This window comes from Populus trichocarpa, unplaced genomic scaffold, assembly GCF_000002775.5.
Source record: "Populus trichocarpa isolate Nisqually-1 unplaced genomic scaffold, P.trichocarpa_v4.1 scaffold_45, whole genome shotgun sequence".
Taxonomy (NCBI): Eukaryota; Viridiplantae; Streptophyta; class Magnoliopsida; order Malpighiales; family Salicaceae; genus Populus; species Populus trichocarpa.
Window position 1 is genome coordinate 80,583 of NW_026291140.1, and position 24,997 is coordinate 105,579.

At 35.4% G+C, this 24,997-nt stretch overlaps 3 protein-coding genes and 1 pseudogene across 3 annotated transcripts; all 4 read left to right on the top strand.

The window, feature by feature from the left end:
- The first annotated feature begins 253 nt into the window (after positions 1-253).
- On the top strand, positions 254-2,491 carry LOC7453553 (disease resistance protein RUN1-like; annotated as a pseudogene).
- Positions 2,492-4,437: 1,946 nt separating this feature from the next.
- On the top strand, positions 4,438-9,375 carry LOC18108127 (disease resistance protein RUN1). The gene is made up of 7 exons (XM_052449799.1): positions 4,438-4,972; positions 5,101-6,199; positions 6,303-6,578; positions 6,681-7,622; positions 7,733-7,888; positions 8,178-8,345; positions 9,096-9,375. Exons 1-6 carry the CDS (start codon positions 4,482-4,484, stop codon positions 8,208-8,210), a joined length of 2,997 nt encoding a protein of 998 aa, XP_052305759.1. The 5' UTR covers positions 4,438-4,481; the 3' UTR covers positions 8,211-8,345; positions 9,096-9,375.
- A 3,611-nt stretch (positions 9,376-12,986) lies between these two features.
- LOC127904836 (uncharacterized) lies at positions 12,987-14,154 on the top strand. Its single transcript, XM_052449800.1, has 2 exons — positions 12,987-13,761; positions 13,853-14,154. The coding sequence occupies exons 1-2, from the start codon at positions 13,163-13,165 to the stop codon at positions 14,061-14,063; spliced, it is 810 nt and encodes a 269-aa protein (XP_052305760.1). The 5' UTR covers positions 12,987-13,162; the 3' UTR covers positions 14,064-14,154.
- Positions 14,155-21,261: 7,107 nt separating this feature from the next.
- On the top strand, positions 21,262-24,099 carry LOC18108128 (disease resistance protein Roq1). Its single transcript, XM_006370980.2, has 4 exons — positions 21,262-21,722; positions 22,069-22,289; positions 22,400-22,451; positions 23,988-24,099. Exons 1-4 carry the CDS (start codon positions 21,361-21,363, stop codon positions 24,097-24,099), a joined length of 747 nt encoding a protein of 248 aa, XP_006371042.2. The 5' UTR covers positions 21,262-21,360.
- The last annotated feature ends 898 nt before the right edge of the window (positions 24,100-24,997 follow it).

Consider the following 24,997-nt stretch of genomic DNA (forward strand, 5'->3'; position numbering starts at 1 on the left):
AAAGAGATATGTTTGTAATAAATATTAGAGAATAAGAAAGAGATATCTATAGAATCTCTTTGTGAAATTTCTAAGAACTTAATTACAATTATATTATAATTTCTTCCCTAAAATTATTCAAAATATAGTATTAGAATTACATAATGCTAGGTTTTAATATATAATTAAAGAGTCTCTCCTGAACCAAATAATAAAAATATTGTATAACTCTTTTGGATGAATTGTTAACGTAGGGACTGTTTGGGGTACTAACATGGCTGATTTTTTTTTAATATATTATTTCATTAGTGTTGACTCTACTATTGCTGCATTGACTGGACTTCCTTTAGCTCTTGAGGTTATGGGTGCTTGTCTGTCCGGGAAAAACAGAGATGGTTGGAAATCTGTAATTGACAAATTGAGAAGAATTCCAAACCACGATATTCAAGGAAAGCTTAAAATAAGTTTTGACGCACTGGACGGTGAAGAACAACAAAATGCATTCGTTGACATCGCTTGCTTCTTTATTGATAGAAAGAAAGAGTACGTCGCAAAAGTGCTAGGAGCCCGTTGCGGTTACAATCCAGAAGTTGATTTGGAAACTCTCCGTGGAAGGTCTCTGATTAAAGTTGATGCCATTGGAAAGATAACCATGCATGATCTATTACGAGACATGGGAAGGGAGGTCGTTCGTGAAACGTCTCCAAAAGAACCTGGAAAGAGGACCAGAATTTGGAATCAAGAGGATGCATGGAATGTACTTGAGCAGCAGAAGGTAAGAGCTCAATGCATACATGAAAGCATAGTCATGCGTATTTTCTAGTCAAACTTATTACAAATAATTGAATGAAAGTTGTATTGATTTTTTGTTTTAGGGTACGGATGTTGTAGAGGGTCTTGCACTGGATGTCAGAGCATCAAAAGCTAAATCACTTAGCGCAGGATTATTTGCAAAAATGAAATGTTTAAATTTACTCCAAATCAACGAAGCACATCTCACCGGATCCTTCAAACTGCTTTCTAAAGAGTTGATGAGGATTTGTTGGCTTCAATGTCCTTTGAAATATTTTCCATCTGATTTTACATTTGACAATCTAGATGTTCTTGATATGCAGTACAGTAATCTCAAAAAACTATGGAAGGGAAAAAAGGTGCGAAACACACTACAATCCACAAAATTTCTCCAGTATGTAATTTATATTTACATGTTATGACTTTCTATGATTAATTTTCATTATTATGCGCTCTATTATACAGATTCTCAACAGGCTAAAAATCTTTAATCTCAGTCATTCTCAGAACCTTATTAAAACACCAAACTTGTACAGTTCAAGTCTAGAGAAACTAAAGCTGAAAGGTTGCTCAAGTTTAGTTGAAGTCCATCAATCTATTGGAAATTTGACGAATCTCGCTTTCTTGAATCTAGAGGGATGTTGGTGTCTAAAGATTCTCCTAGAAAGCATTGGCAATGTAAAGTCTCTTAAAACTCTGAATATTTCTGGGTGTTCAGAACTTGAGAAATTGCCAGAACGCATGGGTGATATGGAATCCTTAACTGAGTTGCTAGCTGATGGGATTGAAAATGGGCAATTTCTCTCTTCAATTGGACAATTAAAGTATGTCAGAAGGTTATCATTGTGTCGAAACAGTTCGGCTCCACCAATTTCTTCTTTGATTTCAACAGGTGTTTTGAATTGGAAACGTTGGTTGCCAACATCTTTCATTGTGAAACGTCTTGAGCTTTCTAATGGTGTGGTTTGTCTGATCGCGTAACTAACTTAGTTGATTTTATTGGTTTGTCCGCTCTAGAAGTATTGGATCTAACAGGAAACAAATTCTCTAGCTTGCCTTCTAGGATCGGCTTCCTTCCAAAGCTAAGGTACTTGTCAGTTCGGGCATGCAAATATCTTGTATCACTCCCAGATGTTCCCTCAAGTTTAGACTGTTTGGGTGCATCTTATTGCAAATCATTAGAAAGAGTAAGAATACCAATCGAGTCAAAAAAAGAACTATATATAAATCTACATGAAAGTCATTCGTTAGAAGAGATTCAGGGCATCGAAGCTCAAAGTAATATTCTCTGGCATATTGATGTTGATGACCACAGTCATTCACCAAATAAATTACAGAAAAGCATTGTTGAGGTACTATTTCTTTCAGTCTCTCAATTGGTACATACATTGATTAATATCTAAAATCTCAGCATTCCTTGAAATCAATATGTATGCAAGCAATGTGCAATAGTGGTCACCGGTATCGTATTGAGTGCATTCCTGGTAAGATGCCAAATTCGTTAAGCTACAGTGGAGTAGGATGCTCATTGTCATGTCCACCACTTGAGAAGGATGATCATTATTACTTACAGACTCGCATTATTATTATTATTATTATTATTATTATAAGAAATAAAAGCAGTGGTATTCAATTGTTTGAAGATAAACGAACAAAAACTGGGGATGATGCGTCGTTTCCTTGCACAAATAGTTTCTTACTCAGACTCTGCAGACCATAGGTTTCTAGTAACCATAATACTAGATGATGAATCCTGAATATTAATTATAATTTTATGATTAAATCCAAAAATACATCCCAACAACACACACCTCTATAATGAGGCACGACAAAAGCCTCCGCCATCGCCGAACGACGTTGCGGCGTGACCCCGCAACACATATCATGGTTATAATAGTTGGACGGTATATTTTTTGAATTTATTAGAAATAACATGTAATGTGAAGTGTCAAATATCATCTTAACCCAAAAAAATCATCTCAACAAAGGAGTTATTTGCTGCAATTTCATAGCTTCCCCCACGTGGGATCAAACCAACTCTTCCCATTTTTTACAAAATTTGATAAGAAATAAGAAATCATGTGAAAATTATACAAAATTTATTATTAATCATCAAGATTTATTGTTGATTTCAATATTGAATAATGGCTTATTTTATAATATAAATTATGTTTGAAATAAAATTGATAAAATTAAAAAATAATTAATGATGGGATCATTTGTTTTGTGGTGGAAAAATATTTTTTGTAAAAATAAAATTTTATTTTTTGCTTCAAATTAGTATATTTTTTATGTTTTAAAATCGTTTTAACGTGAAGGTATCAAAAAAAAATTTTAAAAATAAAAATATATATTTTAAAGTAAAGATGACTTTGAAAAACAAATGCATAATTGATTTGAATATATTATTTGATTAGTCTGATCTTAGGTTGAGTCTGCTACTTCTACCTAGTTTCGTGGTGCTTTCTCCTTCAAATGAATAGAAAGCATTTCCTTTCACTTTCAATTTCATAGATAACTTCTCTCTCCTATTGCTGCAATTTCATAGCTAACTCTTTGTTATATTGCTCCTTGCATTTTAAAAAGGGCAATTTGAACATTTAAAAAACCTAAGAATTGGAAAAGAATAAAGAAAAAACAAGTTGTTATATTGTGTTCATTTAATCGTCATATTTTCTTTCTTAAATGGGCTCTCTTGATCCCAAGCAACAAGTGTTCATAAACAAATGCAAAAAGGACATCAAACAATTAAAACAAATTAAGTGAATGAATAGAAAAACTTTGGCGCCGTTGACTGACTACCAAATTAACCAATATTTAACATTTGGTACAACTCAAATTAATTAGGAATTTGATTGGGGCTGGGTCAATGAAGAATAACAATTAAACAGAAATGTTGAACAATAAAATTTGACGAGAAATAGAAAATCATGTGCAAATTATACAAAATTTATTATTAACCATCAAGATTTATGACTTATTTTATAATATAAATTATATTTGAAATAAAAATGATAAAATTAAAAAATAATTAATGATGGGATCATTTGTTTTGTGGTGGAAAATCATTTAAATTTTTTTTTTTGCTTCAAATTATTATATGATAACAAAAATAAAATTTAAAAATTTAAATATATTATTTAAATATATTTTAAAATAAAAATCACATTGAAAATCAATTGTAAAATTGATTTGAATATATTATTTGATTAGTCTGATCATAGGTTGAGTCTGCTACTTCTACCTAGTTTCGTGGTGCTTTCTCCTGCAAATGTATAGAAAGCATATCCGTTCTCCTATATTATTTGATTAGTCTGATCATAGGTTGAGTCTGCTACTTCTACCTAGTTTCGTGGTGCTTTCTCCTGCAAATGTATAGAAAGCATATCCGTTCTCCTATATAAAGAATACAGTTAACCTCAATTCAATATCCTTGCTTTAACTCTGATTGCTGCAATTTCTCTCTCCGATTGCTGCAATTTCATAGCTAACTCTTCTTTGCTTCTTTCCTGTTTTAATTTCATGTCTTTACCATTAACAATAATGTGAAAGCTTTATTTGTTTCATGTTTAACTTCAGTTGCTATTGTCTTATGCTCCCTCATTATTAAGCTTAAACTGTTGTATCTCTTGCTTGTATTTGGAAGAGAGTAGATACCTTATGCAATTGCTCCATCGCTAATTGATTGTTCCTCAAATTCTGCAGCTGCCATGACAGAGCCAGAGTCTTCTCGAAGTAGACCTGAAGGGACCTATGATGTCTTCTTGAGCTTTAGAGGAAAAGATACTCGCAAGACATTTACAGATCATCTATATACTGCCCTAGTCCAAGCAGGAATCCACACTTTTCGAGATGATGATGAACTTCCTAGAGGAGAAGAAATCCACGATCATCTCCTCAGGGCAATTCAAGAATCAAAGATATCCATAGTTGTCTTCTCAAAAGGATATGCTTCTTCTAGATGGTGTCTCAATGAACTTGTAGAGATTCTTAAGTGCAAAAATAGGAAAACGGGTCAGATTGTTCAACCTATATTCTATAACATTGATCCTTCAGATGTGAGAAAACAGAATGGCAGTTTTGCAAAAGCATTTGTTAAACATGAAGAGCGTTTTGAAGAGAAGTTGGTGAAGGAGTGGAGAAAAGCTCTTGAGGAGGCCGGAAATCTATCTGGATGGAATCTCAATGATATGGCAAATGGGTATGCCTTTTTTCTCTAAGATTCACTTGCACACATTTATGGAGTCAATATACTTTACATTTTTCAATGTGAAACAATAAAAAACTTAATTGACTCGCTATCAACGACTTGCTTTTGTCTATGAGCAGGCATGAAGCAAAATTTATCAAAGAGATTATCAAGGATGTGTTGAATAAATTAGATCCCAAGTACTTGTATGTTCCTGAGCACCTAGTAGGTATCGATCGGCTTGCTCACAATATTATTGACTTTCTAAGTACTGCAACAGATGATGTCCTCATTGTGGGCATACATGGGATGCCAGGAATAGGAAAGACGACTATAGGAAGAGTTGTATTTAATCAACTCTGCTATGGATTCGAAGAAAGCTGTTTTCTTTCGAATATCAATGAAACATCAAAACAATTTAATGGTCTTGTTCCTTTACAAAAGCAACTTCTTCACGATATTTTCAAACAGGATGCTGCAAACATCAATTGTGTCGATAGAGGAAAGGTTCTGATCAAAGAACGACTTTGTCGCCAAAGAGTTCTTGTTGTTGCTGATGATGTGGCTCGTCAGGACCAGCTAAATGCTTTGATGGGAGAGCGAAGTTGGTTTGGTCCCGGAAGTAGAGTCATTATTACAACAAGAGATTCAAGTGTTCTACTTAAAGCAGATCAAACATATCAGATCGAAGAATTGAAACCAGATGAGTCCCTTCAGCTTTTCAGCTGGCATGCCTTGAGGGACACCGAGCCAGCAGAAGATTATATTGAGCTTTCGAAGGATGTAGTTGATTACTGTGGAGGACTTCCTTTGGCTCTTGAGGTTATGGGTGCTTGTTTGTCTGGGAAAAACAGAGATGGTTGGAAATCTGTAATTGACAAATTGAGAAGAATTCCAAACCACGATATTCAAGGAAAGCTTAAAATAAGTTATGACTCACTGGACGGTGAAGAACTACAAAATGCATTCCTTGATATCGCATGCTTCTTTATTGATAGAAAGAAAGAGTACGTCGCAAAAGTGCTAGGAGCCCGTTGCGGTTACAATCCAGAAGTTGATTTGGAAACTCTCCGTGGAAGGTCTCTGATTAAAGTTAATGCCATTGGAAAAATAACCATGCATGATCTATTACGAGACATGGGAAGGGAGGTCGTTCGTGAAACGTCTCCAAAAGAACCTGGAAAGAGGACCAGAATTTGGAATCAAGAGGATGCATGGAATGTACTTGAGCAGCAGAAGGTACGTAAGAGCTCAATGCATACACGAAAGCATAGTCATGCGTATTTTCTAGTCAAACTTATTACAAATAATTGAATGAAAGTTGTATTGATTTTTTTTTTAGGGTACGGATGTTGTAGAGGGTCTTGCACTGGATGTCAAAGCATCAGAAGCTAAATCACTGAGCACAGGATCATTTGCAAAAATGAAACGCTTAAATTTACTCCAAATCAATGGAGTGCATCTCACCGGATCCTTCAAACTACTTTCTAGAGAGTTGATGTTGATATGTTGGCTTCAATGTCCTTTGGTATATTTTCCATCTGATTTTACCATTGACAATCTAGCTGTTCTTGATATGCAGTACAGCAACCTCAAAGAACTATGGAAGGGAAAAAAGGTGTGAAACATGCATGTTCAAAATTTCTCCATTATGTAATTTATATTTACATATTATGACCTTTTATGATTAATTCTCATTATTTTATGCTTTATTATACAGATTCTCAATAGGCTAAAAATCATTAATCTCAGTCATTCTCAGAACCTTATTAAAACACCAAACTTGCACAGTTCAAGTCTAAAGAAACTAAAGCTGAAAGGTTGCTCGAGTTTAGTTGAGGTGCATCAATCTATTGGAAATTTGACGAGCCTCATTTTCTTGAATCTGGAGGGATGTTGGAGGCTAAAGATTCTCCCTGAAAGCATTGTCAATGTAAAGTCTCTTAAACGCTTAAATATTTCTGGGTGTTCACAACTTGAGAAATTGCCAGAACGCATGGGTGATATGGAATCCTTAATTGAGCTGCTAGCCGATGGGATTGAAAATAAGCAATTTCTCTCTTCAATTGGACAATTAAAATATGTCAGAAGGCTATCATTGCGTGGATACAGTTTCAGCCAGGACTCACCATCATGGCTTTCACCGTCATCTACATCTTGGCCTCCATCAATTTCTTCTTTTATTTCAGCAAGTGTTTTATGTTTGAAACGTTTGCTGCCAACAACTTTCATCGATTGGAGATCAGTGAAAAGTCTTGAACTTTCTTATGTTGGTTTGTCTGATCGAGTAACTAACTGTGTTGATTTTAGAGGTTTTTCCTCTCTAGAAGAACTAGATCTATCAGGAAACAAATTCTCTAGCCTGCCTTCTGGGATCGGCTTCCTTGCCAAGCTAGAGATGATGGATGTTCAGGAATGCAAATATCTTGTATCAATCCGAGATCTTCCCTCAAACTTAGTCTATTTGTTTGCAGGTGGTTGCAAATCATTGGAAAGAGTAAGAATACCAATCCAGTCAAAAAAAGAACTATATATAAATCTACATGAAAGTCATTCGTTAGAAGAGATTCAGGGCATCGAAGGTCAAAGTAATATTTTTTGGAATATTCTTGTTGATGACTGCATTCCTTCACCAAATAAATTACAGAAGAGCGTTGTTGAGGTAATATTTCTTTTAGTCTCTCTTTCACACAAAAATAAACACATACAATTGGCACATGCATTGATTAATGTCTAAAATCTCAGCATTCCTTGAAATCAATATATATACAGGCATTCTGCAACGGTTGTTACCGGTATTTTATTTACTGCCTTCCTGGTAAGATGCCAAATTGGATGAGCTACAGTGGAGAAGGATGCCCATTGTCATTCCATATACCTCCAGTCTTCCAAGGCTTAGTTGTTTGGTTTGTCTGTTCACTTGAGAAGGTTCATCGTCACTCCATATACTTAGACATAGACATTATTATTATTATAAGAAATAAAAGCAACGGTATTCAATTGTTTGAAGATGAACGAACAAAATACACATATCCAGCACCAAAAACTGGGGGATGGATAAGATACATAAGTGGAAGTGAAATGGCAATGGAAGATTACTGTGCAGATGACGAATTGGAACTATACATATATTCAAAGCCAATACGGATTGCTGTGCGCAACAGTTATCCATTCTACCTCCTGCACATTAAAGAATGTGGGGTTCATGTGATCGCAGGAAAGTCAAATTCATTTGAAGAGTCGGAAGTAGAAAGAGATACAGTGATGCCATATCATCTGCTTCCTCACCCTCCTTGTGGTTCAATTACAGCGTCTACACCAAAGCAATGGAGTGATTATTTATTTCCGAAGCTGCAAAATCATAACCTCAATTTAACGCTTGATGGTAAGAACAAATATTTCATTTAGTTATTTTTATTCTATTCTATTTAATTTATGAGATTAAATATTATCTTTAATTATTTCATTATTATTATTTAATCTAAAAAATTAAATATCATCTTTAATAAAAAACAATTATTAAATATTTAAGGTTTTTTTTGGTAAGAATACATATTTCCTTTAGTTATTTCTATTTTATTCTATTTAATTTAAGAGATTAAATATCATCTTTAAATATTACATTTTTATTATTTAATCTAAAAAATTAAATATTATCTTTCACAATATTTTTTATTAAATATTTAGAGTCTGCTTGGTTTTATTTTTTTCTTGATTTTATGATACCATTTTTCTTATTTAATATAAAAAATAAGTATTATCTTTAATAATTAGATTATCGAATATCACTTAAAAATAAATTATATCTTTAATAATTATTTAAAAAAAACAAAAGGCCAACAATCACTAACATATTTTATTAAAATCACTTTAGTTTATTTAGAAAATATTGAAAACTGATTTTTGTTTTTTACATTAAAATAAAAAATTGAATAATGTTTTTATATTTTATTTCAAACTCGATATTTTAAAACAAAAATGAAAAAGATGTGATATTAACCTTTTTTATTATAAAGTAAGTTTTTTAATTAAAAGTGAAGGGAATTTGTTTGTAATAACAAAATGCATATACAATCGTGCACGTTTAACTTTCTTTTCAAATTTGGAAGTTTTATTGAATTTGATGGTTTTTTAGGGGACATATGACAAGATTATTTCACAAAGAGATGCTTGATTATTTCACAAAGAGATGCATGGTTGTGAGAGCACAAGATTATTTCACAAAGAGATGCTTGAAGTTACTCCAAATCAGTATGGTATTTATGTCTGACGAGTTGAATTTGAAGATCATTTTACAAACTTGGAAGTTCTATTGAATACTCTTTGTAATCTTTTCCATCCGATTTGAAATTGGACAACCTAATTATTATTATCCATGACGTAATTTATATTTTCAATTTACAATTTTTGATGAATATTGTTTCCTTTTTTTTTCTCACTTCTCGACGTATTCTCCAAAAAATGAAAATCCTTGATGCTAGTTAGAAATAAATTGGTTTTCTAGGAAGAGATTATTGATTGGAATATAGTATTTGAGTTGGTTCTTCATGTTTAATGTTATAATTTAAAATAATTGATGAAAATTACCGATATACAGGAAAGTTCTAAAAGCATCATTAATTAGTCTAATAAGAGTTGTTAGTTTTGGCTATAAGATATTGCTAAGTATTATTGCATGGTTTTTACTATTTTTTTGCATTTCTTTTTTTGTATATACAACTTTTGTTTTTCTTGCCAGTTTGTCATTAGCTTCGTGACACCAACACCAATTAATAATAAATCTTGGACTATTATTAAATAAAAAAAACATAAATATTGTTAAAACACCAAACTTGCATTGCTCAAACCTAAAGAAACCTATGACAATAATCTAATTTAGAAAATAATTAATTTATCCTTGTAGTCTTAGAAAATAGTATTTAATCCTTATGTTTTCATATTCATCTATGATTTAATGTGTTGATTGAAATTGACAAGTGAGTTTACTCACATATTGTTACATTGTTTTTGAGTTCAAATAGACGTTTGAAAAGGGAGTTTATCTTCTTGGCATTGTTCAAAGGAAAGCAAAAGGACATTCCAAGTGTGAAAGTGTATTATTGTCATAAAGTTTTTCAAACTTCCAATATAGAGAGTGAAATAAAGAGCAAAAGGAAACATCTTTCTTGTTCCCTTTCCCTTCTTTACATGGCTTACTGATCAATGAAAAAGCAAACACTCAATTTGATTTTCAATCAGTATGAGAGTGCGAAAGGGAATTGAATTCAAAGATCCCACGAATGCATGTTCTCCACAAACTTCCAACAAATAGGAATTGCATCGATGTTTCCTCGTGATGTGAATTTCTTAAACCCACTACCAGAAATTCGCTAAATACCAACGGATTTACCGACGGAATATTTTTTGTCGGTATTTTGAGGTCGAAATTACCGACGGCCATTTTCCGTCCGTAATTCAATCGGTAAAAACCGACGAAAACTTTTCCGTCCGTAATTCAGTCGGTACATACCGACGGAAAATTTCTGTCGGTATTTACCGACTGAATTACGGACGGAAAAGTTTTCGAATTTAAAAAAAGGCGGGTCGCTGACGTGGAGGTTTTGGCGGGTTATTTTTTTCCGACGGAATCGCCGACGGATTCAAAAACGACTGCCCGTACAGTGCCCGTAAAGTGATGTGACCGGTTCGCCGTTTAAATTTCCGACGGACTCACCGAGGGATTTGAAATGGCAGATCCGTACGGTGACATGTCTATGTTTCCGTCAGAATCACCGGCGTAATAACCGACGGAGTGTCCGTCGGTAAAACCGTCGGAAAAAGTTAATATATGACAGCTCTGCCGACCCTCTCATCCCCTATTTCTCCTTCTTCTTCCTCATCCCAACTCTCCCCATCTGCAAACAACCAGCCCCCCTCCCCCTCCAAAAAAAAAATCTTCCTCATATCAGCACAACAAGTTATATTTCTTGAAGTTTTGTGGTCACAGCATCCGCGTGTGTTCTGATTTACTGACGGATTTTATCAATTTTTGTAAGTAATTATATCTTTTTAAATTTTAACATTTAATTAAATGTCAATTTTATTGTTTTTTAAGTATATGTATTTTGTTAGTAGATGTACATGTTTTATTGTTATTTCTCAAACAAACTTGTAGTATATGAATGTATAATTTTGTACCTGTTATGGTTTGTTTTAGATTTTGTAAGATTGTATTTGTTTGTAAATTGTTATTTCTTTATGGAATTACCAAATTACATGTGCTATTTTGAAATAATTAATAGCTTGCTTAATGGGCCCATTTAAAGTTTTATCAATGGTATTGCGGAGTGGTAATTTCTGTAAATGTATATTTTTTAATTCGTATGGACGTTGATAAATGATAATGAATATTTAATATTTATGAGAAGTTGTGATTGGTTTGTTGGATAATCTCGAGTTAAAGTAATATTTGTACAAGTTTATTTACCTAACTTAGTTAATTAATACATGATGTCATCATAATTTTATAGAGGTTCGATATAAGTCATGGATGATCGTTCATGGATGTATCGAGATTCACCCCAAGGATTGCGGAGGATGGATTATTGTAATGGGGTTCAGGGTTTTATTAATTTCGTAACATCTATTCCCAGAAATTTTACTAGAGGCGGTATTAGGTGTCCATGCCGGAAGTGTGAAAATAAAAAGTATCTGCATCCAGATGTTGTAATGATGCATCTTCTACACAAAGGGTTTATGGAGAATTACCAGTGTTGGTATGCACATGGAGAAGTATTTGTTAGCGAGAGTGAGAGGAGAATGGAAGAAACGGTGGTTGGGTCTACTTCTAGTGCTAGCAACGTGCATGAAACGGCAAATGACAACACTAATCCTTACAGAAATATGGTTATGGATGCAATGAGAATGAATCAAGGTAATGGCAGTCAATGTCCAATCGTAGAAGAAGAACCTAATGTAGATGCAGCTAGGTTTTTTGATTTGTTGAAAGATTCTGACGAACCATTATGGGATGGCTGCACGAACCACAGTAAATTATCGGCCGTAGCACAGGTGTTCACCATCAAGTCAGATCACGGGTTGAGTGAGGCCGGGTATGACAAGATTATTGAATGGGCAAGAAGCATTTTACCTGAAGGGAACAGGCTGAAAGAGAACTTCTATGCTGCGAAGTCCATGATGAAACCCCTCGGTTTAGGATACCAGAAAATTGACATGTGCCCTAACTTCTGCATGTTAAACTACCTTGATAATGCTGAGATGACCGAGTGCATGACATGCGGGCATTCCCGTTATAAACCTAGAACTGGCAGGGGAAAGACTCTAGTGGCATATAAAAAACTTAGATACTTCCCGATCACACCTAGACTGCAGAGGTTATTCATGTCACCAAGGACTGCTGAGCACATGACATGGCACCAAGCACACCATGCGGTTGATGGAGTGATGGTTCATCCTTCTGACGGCGAAGCGTGGAAACGCTTTAACAGTGTTCATCCTCACTTTTCAGCTGAATCAAGGAATGTGCGTCTTGGGTTGTGTACAGATGGATTCAACCCATTTGGGTCATTTGCTGCTCCTTATTCTTGTTGGCCGGTCATACTCACAGTTTATAACTTGCCACCGGGAATGTGTATGAGGCCTGAGTTCATCATACCCGGTCCAAGAAGCCCGGGGCGGAATATAGATGTTTGTCTTCGACCGTTGATTGATGAGTTGGTGCAGTTGTGGTCCTCCGGAGCTCTGACTTATGATATATCGAGGAAACAAAATTTCCTTATGAGGGCGGCATTGATGTGGACTATCAATGATTTTCCAGCTTATGGAATGCTTTCTGGTTGGAGCACGCTTGGGAAACTCGCATGTCCATTCTGCATGGAAAACAACAAGGCATTCACGCTAGCAAATGGAGGTAAAGCATCTTTTTTTGACTGTCACCGTCGCTTCTTGCCACTTCATCACAGGTACAGAAAGAACAGAAAAGATTTTTTTGTTGGCAGAGTTGAAAAAGATGTTGCATCCACGCGTCTTTCTGGTGAAGAATTGCATGATGTTGTCTCAGAGTACGGTGACATTGTGTTTGGCCTTCAATCAGGAAAGCAAAAGTTTCCTGGTTTTGGTTTGACCCATAATTGGGTAAAGCGAAGTATCTTTTTTGAGCTTCCTTATTGGAAGACCAATCTGCTTCGCCATAACCTTGACGTCATGCACATCGAAAAGAACATGTTTGAGAATATTTTCAACACCGTCATGGATGTGAAGGGGAAGACAAAGGACAACCTCAAGGCTAGATTGGATATAGCTTTATACTGTAACCAAAAAAATATGGAGTTGGTTTATGATGAGTCACGGGTTGCAAAACCAAGAGCAAGCTTCGTGTTGGAGAAAAACGCACAACTGCTAGTCTACAAATGGCTTAAGAGTCTGCGTTTTCCGGATGGACATGCATCGAACATATCAAGGCTGGTTAATATAGAGGACTGCAGATTGTATGGAATGAAGAGTCATGACTGCCACGTGTTTATGCAAACACTCATCCCATTAGCTTTTCGTGATTTGTTGCCAAAGGGAATATGGGATGCACTCACGGAGATCAGTCATTTCTTCAGAGATATATGCTCCAGCAAGTTGAATGTTGATCATATTGAGAGGCTTCAAACGAATATCGTCGAGACACTATGCAAACTTGAGATGATATTCCCTCCATCATTTTTTGACTCAATGGAGCATCTCCCTATACATCTACCGTTCGAGGCAAAAGCTGGAGGACCGGTCCAATATAGATGGATGTACCCATTCGAACGGTTAGATATTACAGTTGTAATGTAATTCATATATTAAAGTATTTTATATGTTTTTCTTAATTGAAAATACTTGATTAATATTTCAATGCAGGTACTTGTTTAATCTTAAGAAAAAGGTTAAGAACAAGGCGCATGTTGAGGCTTCGATATGTGAGGCCTATATTGTTGAGGAGATCTCAACATTTATCTCGTACTATTTCGAACCTCATCTGAGAACGAGAATCAATCGCGTTCCACGGCATGATGATGGCGGTGAAGTGCCTTCCAGTGGGAACTTGTCAATATTCTCCAATACTGGATGACCCACACCTAAAAATGCCGTAAGAGGAAGATATTTGTCGGAAATAGAGTTCAAACAAGCACACAACTATGTTCTATTTAACTGTGATGAGCTGAGACCTTTTTATTCAGTAAGTTTATACTAATTAAACTTTGTTAGTAATATACTGTTAATTATATATTGTAATATCATACACTCATTATCACTTGCAGGCAACATCGTCAATTTTTGCTCTCCAATAACTCACAGCTGACTGAATCCCAGATCTTTCAATTACAAGATGAGAAGTTTGCCACGTGGTTCAGAACACATGTAAGCACTATCACAAACTCATTATAACTTGCAAAATTACTGTACATATGCATGTCATTACGAGATTCTCGTTCATTTACTGTTTATTGATGTACATTACATGCAAGGTTTATCAAATGGGAAGGAGTGCACCTAAGTCATTGTCTTTACTAAGCCTGGGGCCTGAAAGAAAATGTAAGTGCTACAACGGGTATTTTTTCAATGGATATGTTTTCCATACTGAAGAATACGGGCAAGGAAGAAAGACATACAACAGCGGTGTTTGTGTTAAGGGATCCACTAGTAGTGAGTTAGAAGTTGACTACTATGGTAGATTAGAAGAGGTCGTCGAACTGCAATATCATAACGAGCAGAATATAGTGTTTTTATTCAAATGCTATTGGTATGACACGACTGACAGAGGAATCAGAGTTGATCCGCACTATGGTCTGGTCGAAATCAACTCAAAAGCTAGACTCTGCAACATAAACGATGTCTTTGTTTTCGCAAAGCAATGTCAACAAGTTTATTACACATACACCCCTTCATTTAGAAAGGATCGATCAAGAGTGGATTGGTTGTCCGTTTTAAAAACGAAACCCCGGGGTCGTGTCGAGGTTGTTCAGGATGAGAACGAAGACACAAGTGTGCGAGATGAAGTCTTTCAAGTTAGTGAGGTGGTTGAACCATATCGAGTTGCTCCTTCGATTGAATTGGAAGAAAATTTTCAAATTTTCGTGTTTTCGATGATAGTCTTGTTGATGTTGACGCAGATGAGTTAAATTTTGTTTTGAGCTCTAGCGGACAACCAAATATCGATGAAGAAGATGATATTCATATTGAAGATTGCGATGAAGGTGATGACAATTCAATTGATGACGAAGAAGAAGAAAATTCAGACTAACTACCAAAATGAAGCCCTATGTAAAACCCTTTTTTACATGTAATTTAGATTATGAATGATATATATATTTTGAAACACAAAATATTTATCACTTGAAATAATTAGTTGAAATGCCACAATTATGATGGATAATATGTTTTGTGACATGAAATAATTATTTGAAATGCCACCAGATCACCGACGGCCACACCGACGGCCTTAAGTCCGTCGGCATTTCACAGAGAGTTCGAAAATAATTACTTGAAATGCCGTCATATCACCGACGGCCATACCGACGGCCTTAAGTTCGTCGGCATTTCACAGAGAGTTCGAAAATAATTACTTGAAATGCCACCCAATTACAGACGGAAACACCGACGGACTAATTCCGTCGGTGTTTCACAGAGAGTTCAAAAATAATTACTTGAAATGCCACCCAATTATAGACGGAAACACCGACGGAATTAGTCTGTCGGTGTTTCACAGAGAGTTCGAAAATAATTACTTGAAATGCCACCACATCACCGACGGACACACCGACGAATTTAAATACGTCGGTAAGTTGTCGGTGGTTTAATTTTACCGACAACATTACCGACGAACTGCACGAATTTCAAAGGGTTGCGCATTAAATGCGCCTCTGACCGCGTAATATTGCCGACGGAATTACCGACGGACAACGAAAAATATGGAGGGTCATTAAAAATTTTGGTGCGAAATTCAAAATTTGCCAACGGATTTTTAGCACATCACCGACGGAATAAATTAAAATAATAATTAATTTTATATCCGTCGGTGAAGCCGTCGGTAAAACTGCCATATAAGTTCAAGTGACCGCCCGTTCAGTTCATTTTTTCTTCTCCTTCGTTTCTCACCTTAAGCTTTTGATTTTTTTCCTCTCTATTCTTCAAAGCTTTCACCTCCAATCTCTAGTAAGTTTTCTTCATCAGTTTAAAAGGTTAGTGTTTTCTCAATTTCATTTTACTTTAATAGTTTTTTTTTGCTATTTTTTTGGGTATTGTTTTTTGTTTTGGTGTATTTTTTGTAATGTAGATAAAGTCTATAGTTTTGTTTTTGCATAATTCATTGCTAAAGTATATAGTTTTTTTTTTTGAATTTTTTGAATATTTTTTATTGTTGTATTGGCATAATTATTATTAGTTAATTTGTTGAATTTTTATTGTTAATGTTGAATTTACCATAGAATTAGTAATTGAATATGTTGGAATAATTATTAATTTTACTTTATTATTGCATGATTTGTGTTTAATTTGTTCCATTTATTTTGATTGTTATTCCAGAGTTTTTTTTTTTAATTTATTGTTTTGTTGTATTGGCATAATTATTGAATAATTACTTGAATTGTAATTGTTAATGTTGAATTTACCGTAGAATTAGTAATTGAATATGTTGGAATAATTATTAGTTTTACTCTATTATTGCATGCTTTGTGTTTAATTTTTTCCATTTATTTTGATTGTTATTCTAGAGTTTTTTTATTATTATTTTGTTGTATTGGCATAATTATTGAATAATTACTTGAATTGTAATTGTTAATGTTGAATTTACCGTAGAATTAGTAATTGAATATGTTGGAATAATTATTAGTTTTACTCTATTATTGCATGCTTTGTGTTTAATTTTTTCCATTTATTTTGATTGTTATTCTAGAGTTTTTTTATTATTATTTTGTTGTATTGGCATAATTATTGAATAATTACTTGAATTGTAATTGTTAATGTTGAATTTACCGTAGAATTAGTAATTGAATATGTTGGAATAATTATTAGTTTTACTCTATTATTGCATGCTTTGTGTTTAATTTTTTCCATTTATTTTGATTGTTATTCTAGAGTTTTTTTTTATTATTATTTTGTTGTATTGGCATAATTATTGAATAATTACTTGAATTGTAATTCTTAATGTTGAATTTACCTTAGAATTAGTAATTGAATATGTTGGAATAATTAGTATAGATTGGGTAAATTGGTTGTGGCTATTGTTAATATGTGCAGGTTTGTGGTTTTGGGTAGTATCCGTTATAGGGGAGGTGCTGTCGAATTTTTTTTTTACATTTGAATTTAATTATATAATTATCTGTATCAAATTGTGTAGATGCGTAGAATGAAAACCAGAGCTGGTCGCTTAGGTGCGGTCGCAGCTAGTTCGTCTAGCAGCGAGGATGATATTTCCTTAGGTGCCTCTCAAGAAGAGGCACCTACACCACCTGCGCCGTCAACCGATGCTGCCTCTTCCAGCGGTACTTCACAGCGTAGAGGCGGTGTGCCTTCGCAACGGAATCAATTTACCCGCAAGTACGAGGCACAGTGAAAGGACGACCTTTCAATGTAAGTTTGTTAAGGTTTTAGTTTTTTTAAAAAAAAATTACAACATAATTTATCAAGTAATCACTATTGAATTTATTTCATTTATTTTCAGGTTCACAAACATTGAAGCCGCCCGAGTAATATCATCGGCGTTTAAATCGTCGATGGAGATTCCATTGTTTCAATGGAGTCAGATATCCAAGCATCCTGAATGGATGCCTCAAATCAATGCATGGTTTAACAGGTTTGAGGTTGGTATTAATTTATAATTTTCAGCTTATTAATATAATTGTAAATAAATTATTATTTTTATTTAAACTTGTTTATTTATACAAAGCACAAATTCTGCTGGGACATTGAGCATAACGCTGTTGTGAGGAGGGTGTGGGAAAATCACGCGGCAACTAGGTAAGATCGAAAACAATACAGGATTTTTTAGACAAAATTTTATGTTTCGAAATGTAATTTTTGGTTGCGTGAAGCAGGTTGCGTGATTTTTGGTATGAAGCACAGAAAAAGGCAAAAAAAAACTGCGAGGGATAGGGGTTTCCAAGGCTGGAACGATGTTGCGGTTTGGAGGGATTTCAAACCGATATACATCCCGGAAGATATATGGCCGCACTATCTTGAGCACGTGACGTCTGAGCGGTTCACACGACGCTCACAGTCCGGTGCTGGCAACCGGAATCGGCCAATTCATGGCGGGGTGACAACTCACACTGGCGGCTCCGTTCCGTTTGCTGCACATGCGAAACGGATGGTAAGATTAATTTAAATGAAATATATCGTTAAATTCAGTTGTTGTTAATATATCTTTTTTCATTATAGGCTGCGTCTCTTGGAAGTGAGCCGAGCCCGATGGAGCTGTTTGTGGAGACGCACGTGCGGAGTCAAGACCGCCAGAAGGGGGCGCAACAGTTCGTTGATAACCGTGCTCAGTATTTCGTGGTATGTTTGTTCAACCATTTTATTTTGTAAGTTATTATGTAAGTTATTATGTTTATTGTATTGAATATGATTATTACTTTTTTTATTTATTTTCAGGAGACCTACAATAATCGGTTGAGGGAGAGATACGGGGACGATACTTTGACCCATCCGGAATTCGATCCGGATTTGTGGATGGAGGTTGGCTCGTCAGGTGGACCCGATAAAAATCGGGTTTACGGGCTCTCCAACACTACGGCCGACAACTTGCGGTCGACCCGTAGTTTTTCAACCGTTGGGAGCTCCCAATCAATATCGAGCTCCCAATCTAAGGAGTCTGTGGCTTTGCAGCAACTCACCGAGAAATACGATAACCTACAAGCGGAGTACGCACAACTCAAAGCGTCTCATGCACAACAAAGAGCGGAACAAATAGCGGAGTCTGAGCAATTCAAAGCGTCTCAAGCACAACAAAAAGCGGAGTATGAAGCGGCTCAGGAACAACAAAAAGCGGCTTATGACCAGCTTTACGAAATGATTATGAAATTGTCAAATAGCGGAACATGTGCGCCTAATCCTTTTTGGTCGTATAACCACCAGCCTCCGCCAGGATCTCCTCCTCCTCCTCAAGCTCCATCATCTTTATATTAATTTGTAATCAACATTATTTACCTTTAAAACTTCATTTATTATTTTTCTTGAAACATATTCAGTTTGTAATGAATATTATTTAACTTTGTTTTTTTTTATGTTTAATAAAAATTTTATTTGCATAATTGGTTTGTATAACAATTAATTTATATAGTTTTATATTATATATCCTAAATAATTTTTTAAAAACAAATTAAGAAAAAAACTATTACCAAGGATTTCACCGACGGATGAATTCGGTCGGTATTTTAAACTTTCACCGACAGAATTACCGACGAAATTAATCCGTCACCATTTAACAGTAGCTTCTACCATTACCGACGAAGTTACAAACGGAAATATTCCGTCGGTATTTCATACATTCACCGACCGATTTAACGACGGATATTTTCCGTCGGTAATTGTAACTTCACCGACGGAATGAAAATCCGTCGGTATATTTCAAGCGGGAATCTTTTTTTTTTTGGCGAGCACGTTCCGTCTGTAAAACCATCGGTAAATGTTTTTTTTGTTTTTCCGACTGATATACTGACGGAATGGGGAATCACCGACGAAGGTAAAGCCGGCGGAAGTATTCCGTCGGTGATAACGTCGGTAAAAAAATCACCGACGGAATTTTTCCGTCGGTAAAACTGTGAAATCTTGTAGTGACCGTTCCAGGCGAAATACAAAGTTTAGATCGAGGTCCTTAAGTGTGGTTGTTTCATCAATTTCACCCTCAAGCTTGTCAAATGGGTATACCTTTTTTCTCTAAGATTCACTTGCACACATTTATGGAGTCATTATACTTTACATTTTTCAATGTGAAACAATAAAATACTTAATTGACTCGCTATCAAGGACTTGCTTTTGTCTGTGAGCAGGCATGAAGCAAAATTTATCAAAGAGATTATCAAGGATGTGTTGAATAAATTAGATCCCAAGCAAGGGCGGAGGCATGTCAAAGGCATGGGTACCCTATAGCCCAGGTTAAGATTTTATCAATATTTTTTTACTAGTTTTATGTAAAACAAATTCGTAATTCTTGATTGAGTTATCATAAAATTCTGAAAATTTGTGTGTAGCCTTCTAGTATGATGCTTTAACTTGGGTTAAAATTTCAGAAGTTTTGAAAAAATTCAGAAATTTGATGAAAAATCACAATTTGACCAGTTTTACATTATTGGATGTAATTTTCAATCCGATCATCAGATTGAGCTGAAATTTTATGAGAAATCTTAAAATATATTGAATAAAATCTGGTTAAAATTTTAGGATGAATAGAGCTTGGTAGTGCTAAGAAAAAAAAAGACCGTCAAATAAAAGCAAAACAACTCATTAAGGGTAAAATGGTTACTTGCCATTAAAAAATAAAACAAATCAGCTATTCCTTCCTTTTATATGTTGCCGACTGGGCAAAAGCAGAATAGGAAAAGAAAGAAAAGAAAAGGCGAGAGAGAAAGAGAGAAAAGTAAGGGAAAACATAAAAAACAATTCAAGGAAAAAAATTAAAAAAAGTGAGAGAATAACCTTGTAAACTTACAAAGTCCAACTTATAAAACACTAATCTAAGAAAGAATCAAGTGAAGGAAGGAGGAATTGAGAGAGAGAAAAAATTTAATTACTTTTTTTTCTAGTTGACATGAGATTGTTATTTTATTCGGGTTGAGAGGTTGTTATAATATCGATTCAAATTCGAATATAGATAAATTATATTTCACAAAACATTGAAGGATGTAACTTCAATAGTGGGTTTATTTTTACTTTCACTTCAATTTTATGTACTTTGAAATTTATTTTTAATATTTTAAGTAGTGTATTTGAATTAAAACTTTACTGTTAATTTTAAAAATTCATGTATATGAATTAATAATTTATTTTAAAAAAAAATTATATATTTATTTAATAGCCTAAAAATTCCTGACTCCGCCCTTGATACCAAGTACTTATATGTTCCTGAGCACCTAGTAGGTATGGATCGGCTTGCTCACAATATTTTTGACTTTCTAAGAACATGTTTGGGAACGTCGTGCAAACCGCGTTTCCAAAAAATTTAATTTTTTTTTTGCTAAAATTTAATATGATTTGTACGTTTTGGATTGTTTTGATATGCTGATGTCAAAAATAATTTTTAAAAAATAAAAAAAATCATTAGCATGCATTTCGGCACAAAAAGTTATTTGAAAAGCAACCGCTACCACACTGTCAAGCACCCTCTAAGTACTGCAACAGATGATGTACGCATTGTGGGCAAACATGGGATGCCAGGAATAGGAAAGACGACTATAGCAAAATTTGTATTTAATCAACTCTGCTATGGATTCGACGAAAGCTGTTTTCTTTCTAATATCAATGAAACACCAAAACAATTTAATGGTCTTGTTCCTTTACAAAAGCAACTTCTTCACGATATTTTCACACAGGATGCTGCAAACATCAATTGTCATGATAGAGGAAAGGTTATGATCAAAGAACGACTTCGTCACAAAAGAGTTCTTGTTGTTGCTGATGATGTGGCTCCTCAAGACCAGCTAAAAGCTTTGATGGGAGAGCGAAGTTGGTTTGGTCCCGGAAGTAGAGTCATTATTACAACAAGAGATTCAAATCTTCTTCATAAAGCAATGTTAGAGAATAATATAAATCATATCCTGGGATCTCACCTAACAGCTTAAGCTTTTGGGTTGAGATGGTTCTTTGACATGATATCAGAGTCTTGATGACCAAGTGGTCACGAGTTCGAATCTCACCAACCCATTTATTTGATAAAAATTAAGCACAAGGTAATATGGATTTGTGCAAGTTTCAAGCCCAAAGGGCTTTCACTTGAGGGGTGTGCTAGAGAATAATATAAATCATATCCTGGGACCTCACTTAACAGCTTAAGTATTGGGTTAAAATGATTCTTTAACAGCAGATCAAACATATCGGATCAAAGAATTGACATGAGATCAATCCCTTCGGCTTTTCAGCTGGCATGCCTTTAAGGACACCAAGCTAGAAGAAGATTATATTGAGCTTTCGAAGGATGCAGTTGATTACTGTGGAGGACTTCCTTTAGCTCTTGAGGTTATAGGAGCTTGTCTGTACGGGAAAAACAAAGATAGATGGAAAAATGAAATTTACAACTTGAGCAGAATTCCAGAAAACAATATTCAAGGAAAGCTTCTAATAAGTTTTGACGCACTGGATGGTGAACTACAAAATGCGTTCCTTGATATTGCATGCTTCTTTACTGATATAGAGAAAGAATACGTCGCAAAAGTGCATTATTTGATATTGCATGCTTCTTTATTGGTATAGAGAAAGAATACGTCTACAATCCAGAAGTTGTTTTGGAAACTCTCCGTGAAAGGTCTCTGATTAAAGTATTTAGAGGGATAGTAACCATGCATGATCTATTTTTTTATATATAGTAAACGAGAGAATTATATATTATAAGCAGCCCTATCAAGTAGGTGGAGCTGAAAGAGAGATAGAATACGATGGGAATATAAAAGAAAAGAAAAGACCAAAGCAATGAGGGACCTAATTAGTTAGTCCAGTTCATAATATATTCAGAATTTCTAAAAAGATCTGAGCCTGTATAGCTAAAATTTCTAACTGAGGACTTCAACCAGAAGGCCAAACGGTGAAAAGTGAGATAAAAAATCATATCCCAATCCAGAGCCTTGGATTTGAAGATTAAGCGGTTGCGCGCTATCCAAATTGACCAGTATAGACCTTTACAGAGAAGGGTAATAGCACGTCGCTGAAATTTCCATTGATCAAGCCAGACCATTCCTGTAGATTTTGATTTGGGTCTTTGTGCAGATAGCCTGAGCACCCGAACCAGTTCAAGAAACAACCCAAAAGAGACCATGTTATAGGACACCAATGGAAAAGATGATTAATTGTCTCAGTTTCCTTGCAGCAGAATGGACAATGAGATTCCTCATAATTAATGATTCTCCTCTCAGCTAAAAAGCTTCTTGTACTCAGACTGCCATAAAGAAGAAGCCATATGAACACATCCACTTTTGGTGGGGCATAACCATTCCATAGCAGAACAGGGGAGTGATTATTTTCAGTGGCCGATAGACTATTAAAGAAGAGGCAACCTAATTGAACTGAGTACATGCCAGAGCTGTGGAATTTTCATAACTTGTCGTCTGCACCCTCTGAGAAAACGAGACAACACTGCACCTCTACAATCAAGCTCTCCCTCATGCAGTTCTCACGGGGCCGGAGGAGTCTTCTCCAGGTTGAGAGATGTATCTGTCAAATTATATATATCTGCAAGGCTGGTTTTTTGCTGGAGGGAAAGGTTATAAAGTCTGGGGTATAAGAGCTAGAGAGTGGTTGCAGAGCCAAGCCAAGAGTCGGTCCAAAACCAAATGTTCCTCTCGTCACCCACCTTGAACCTGACATTTGCATGTAAGAGATTGGCTATGTTTTGTGTTGAAAAGTTCGTCAAAACAATGCCATGCCAAGTTGGAGATAAAGAACCTGTAAACGCAGGGATACCATTCATAAAGTGAGGTCGGTATTTTAGAAGAATGTGTTCTTGCCAGCCTCCTGCCACTCCCTTATCTAGATTCCATAGCCATTTAAATAGTAGAGCCAAATTTTTGTTGTATATGGATCCCAGCCCGAGACCACCAAAAGATTTACTCTTTATTACTCTGTGCCAAGCCACCTTAAAAATGCCATGAGATGTTGAGGTTCCCTTCCAGAGAAAAGACCGGGTTAGAGAAGAGATGACTTTAATAATATGCTTTGGCATAGCAAAAACAGACATGTATAACAAAGGAAGAGAGCTCAAGACTGATTTAATTAGACATGTCATTCCCGCCATTCTAAAAAAATTCCCTTTCCATGTGCTTAGCTTTGCTCTGATTGTGGACAACAGTGGTTTCCAAGTAGAGAGTCTGCTGGGATTGGCTCCAAGAGGTAGTCCAAGGTACCTAACCGGGAAAGTATCACTACGACAGAAAACTGAGTTCGCCAGGCTAGAGGTGTAGTCATTGTCCAAGTTGATACCTATTAGTGAGCTTTTATAGAAATTAACTTTCAGTTCAGAAATGATATCAAACCAACGAAGAATCCTCTTGGCATGTAGAAGAGAGGGAAAATCATTTGGCAGGAAAATCAGAGAGTCATCGGCATATTGTAAATGAGTTATATAATGTCCTGGAGCAGTCTGTAAGCCTTTGAAGTAACCTGAAGCGGATGCCCTATTGAATAAAACTGTCAACCCCTGAACTGCGATGTCAAATAGGAAAGGAGAGAGAGGGTCCCCTTGCCTGAGACCCCTCTTCAGACTAAATTCTCTACTGGGGGAACTGTTTATCAAGATGGCTAATTTAGAAGTGGATAAGCATTCAAAGATCAGCTTCCTCCAGGGTGAGCCAAAACCCATGTATCCGATGCTTGTGTCAATATGTTCCCACAAAATTGAGTCAAAGGCTTTATGGAAATATACCTTCAGTAAAAGGCCATGCTCCTTCTTGCTACGCACACCATAGACAACCTCATTTACTATCATGAACTTGTCTAAAATCTGACGCCTAGCAATGAATGCAGACTGGTTAACACTGATTACATCTATCAGGACACATCGAAGCCTAGAGGACAGTAGCTTTGCCACTATTTTATATAACCCGTAAATCAAGCTTATCGAACAAAAATGGGAGAATCTGCTCGGCCCCTTTGTTTTTAGAATCAGAGTTACAAAAGAAGAGCTGATACCCTTTGGTAGTTTACTAGTTCTGAAAAAAAAATTTAACCAGCATAAAAACCTCTGAGCTGATGATATTCCATACCTTTTTATAGAAGGAGAAGGTGAAACCATCGGGGCCAAGGGCTTTGGAACCATCACAGTCCCATATAGCTTGCTTCACTTCTTCCATTGAAGGTGGT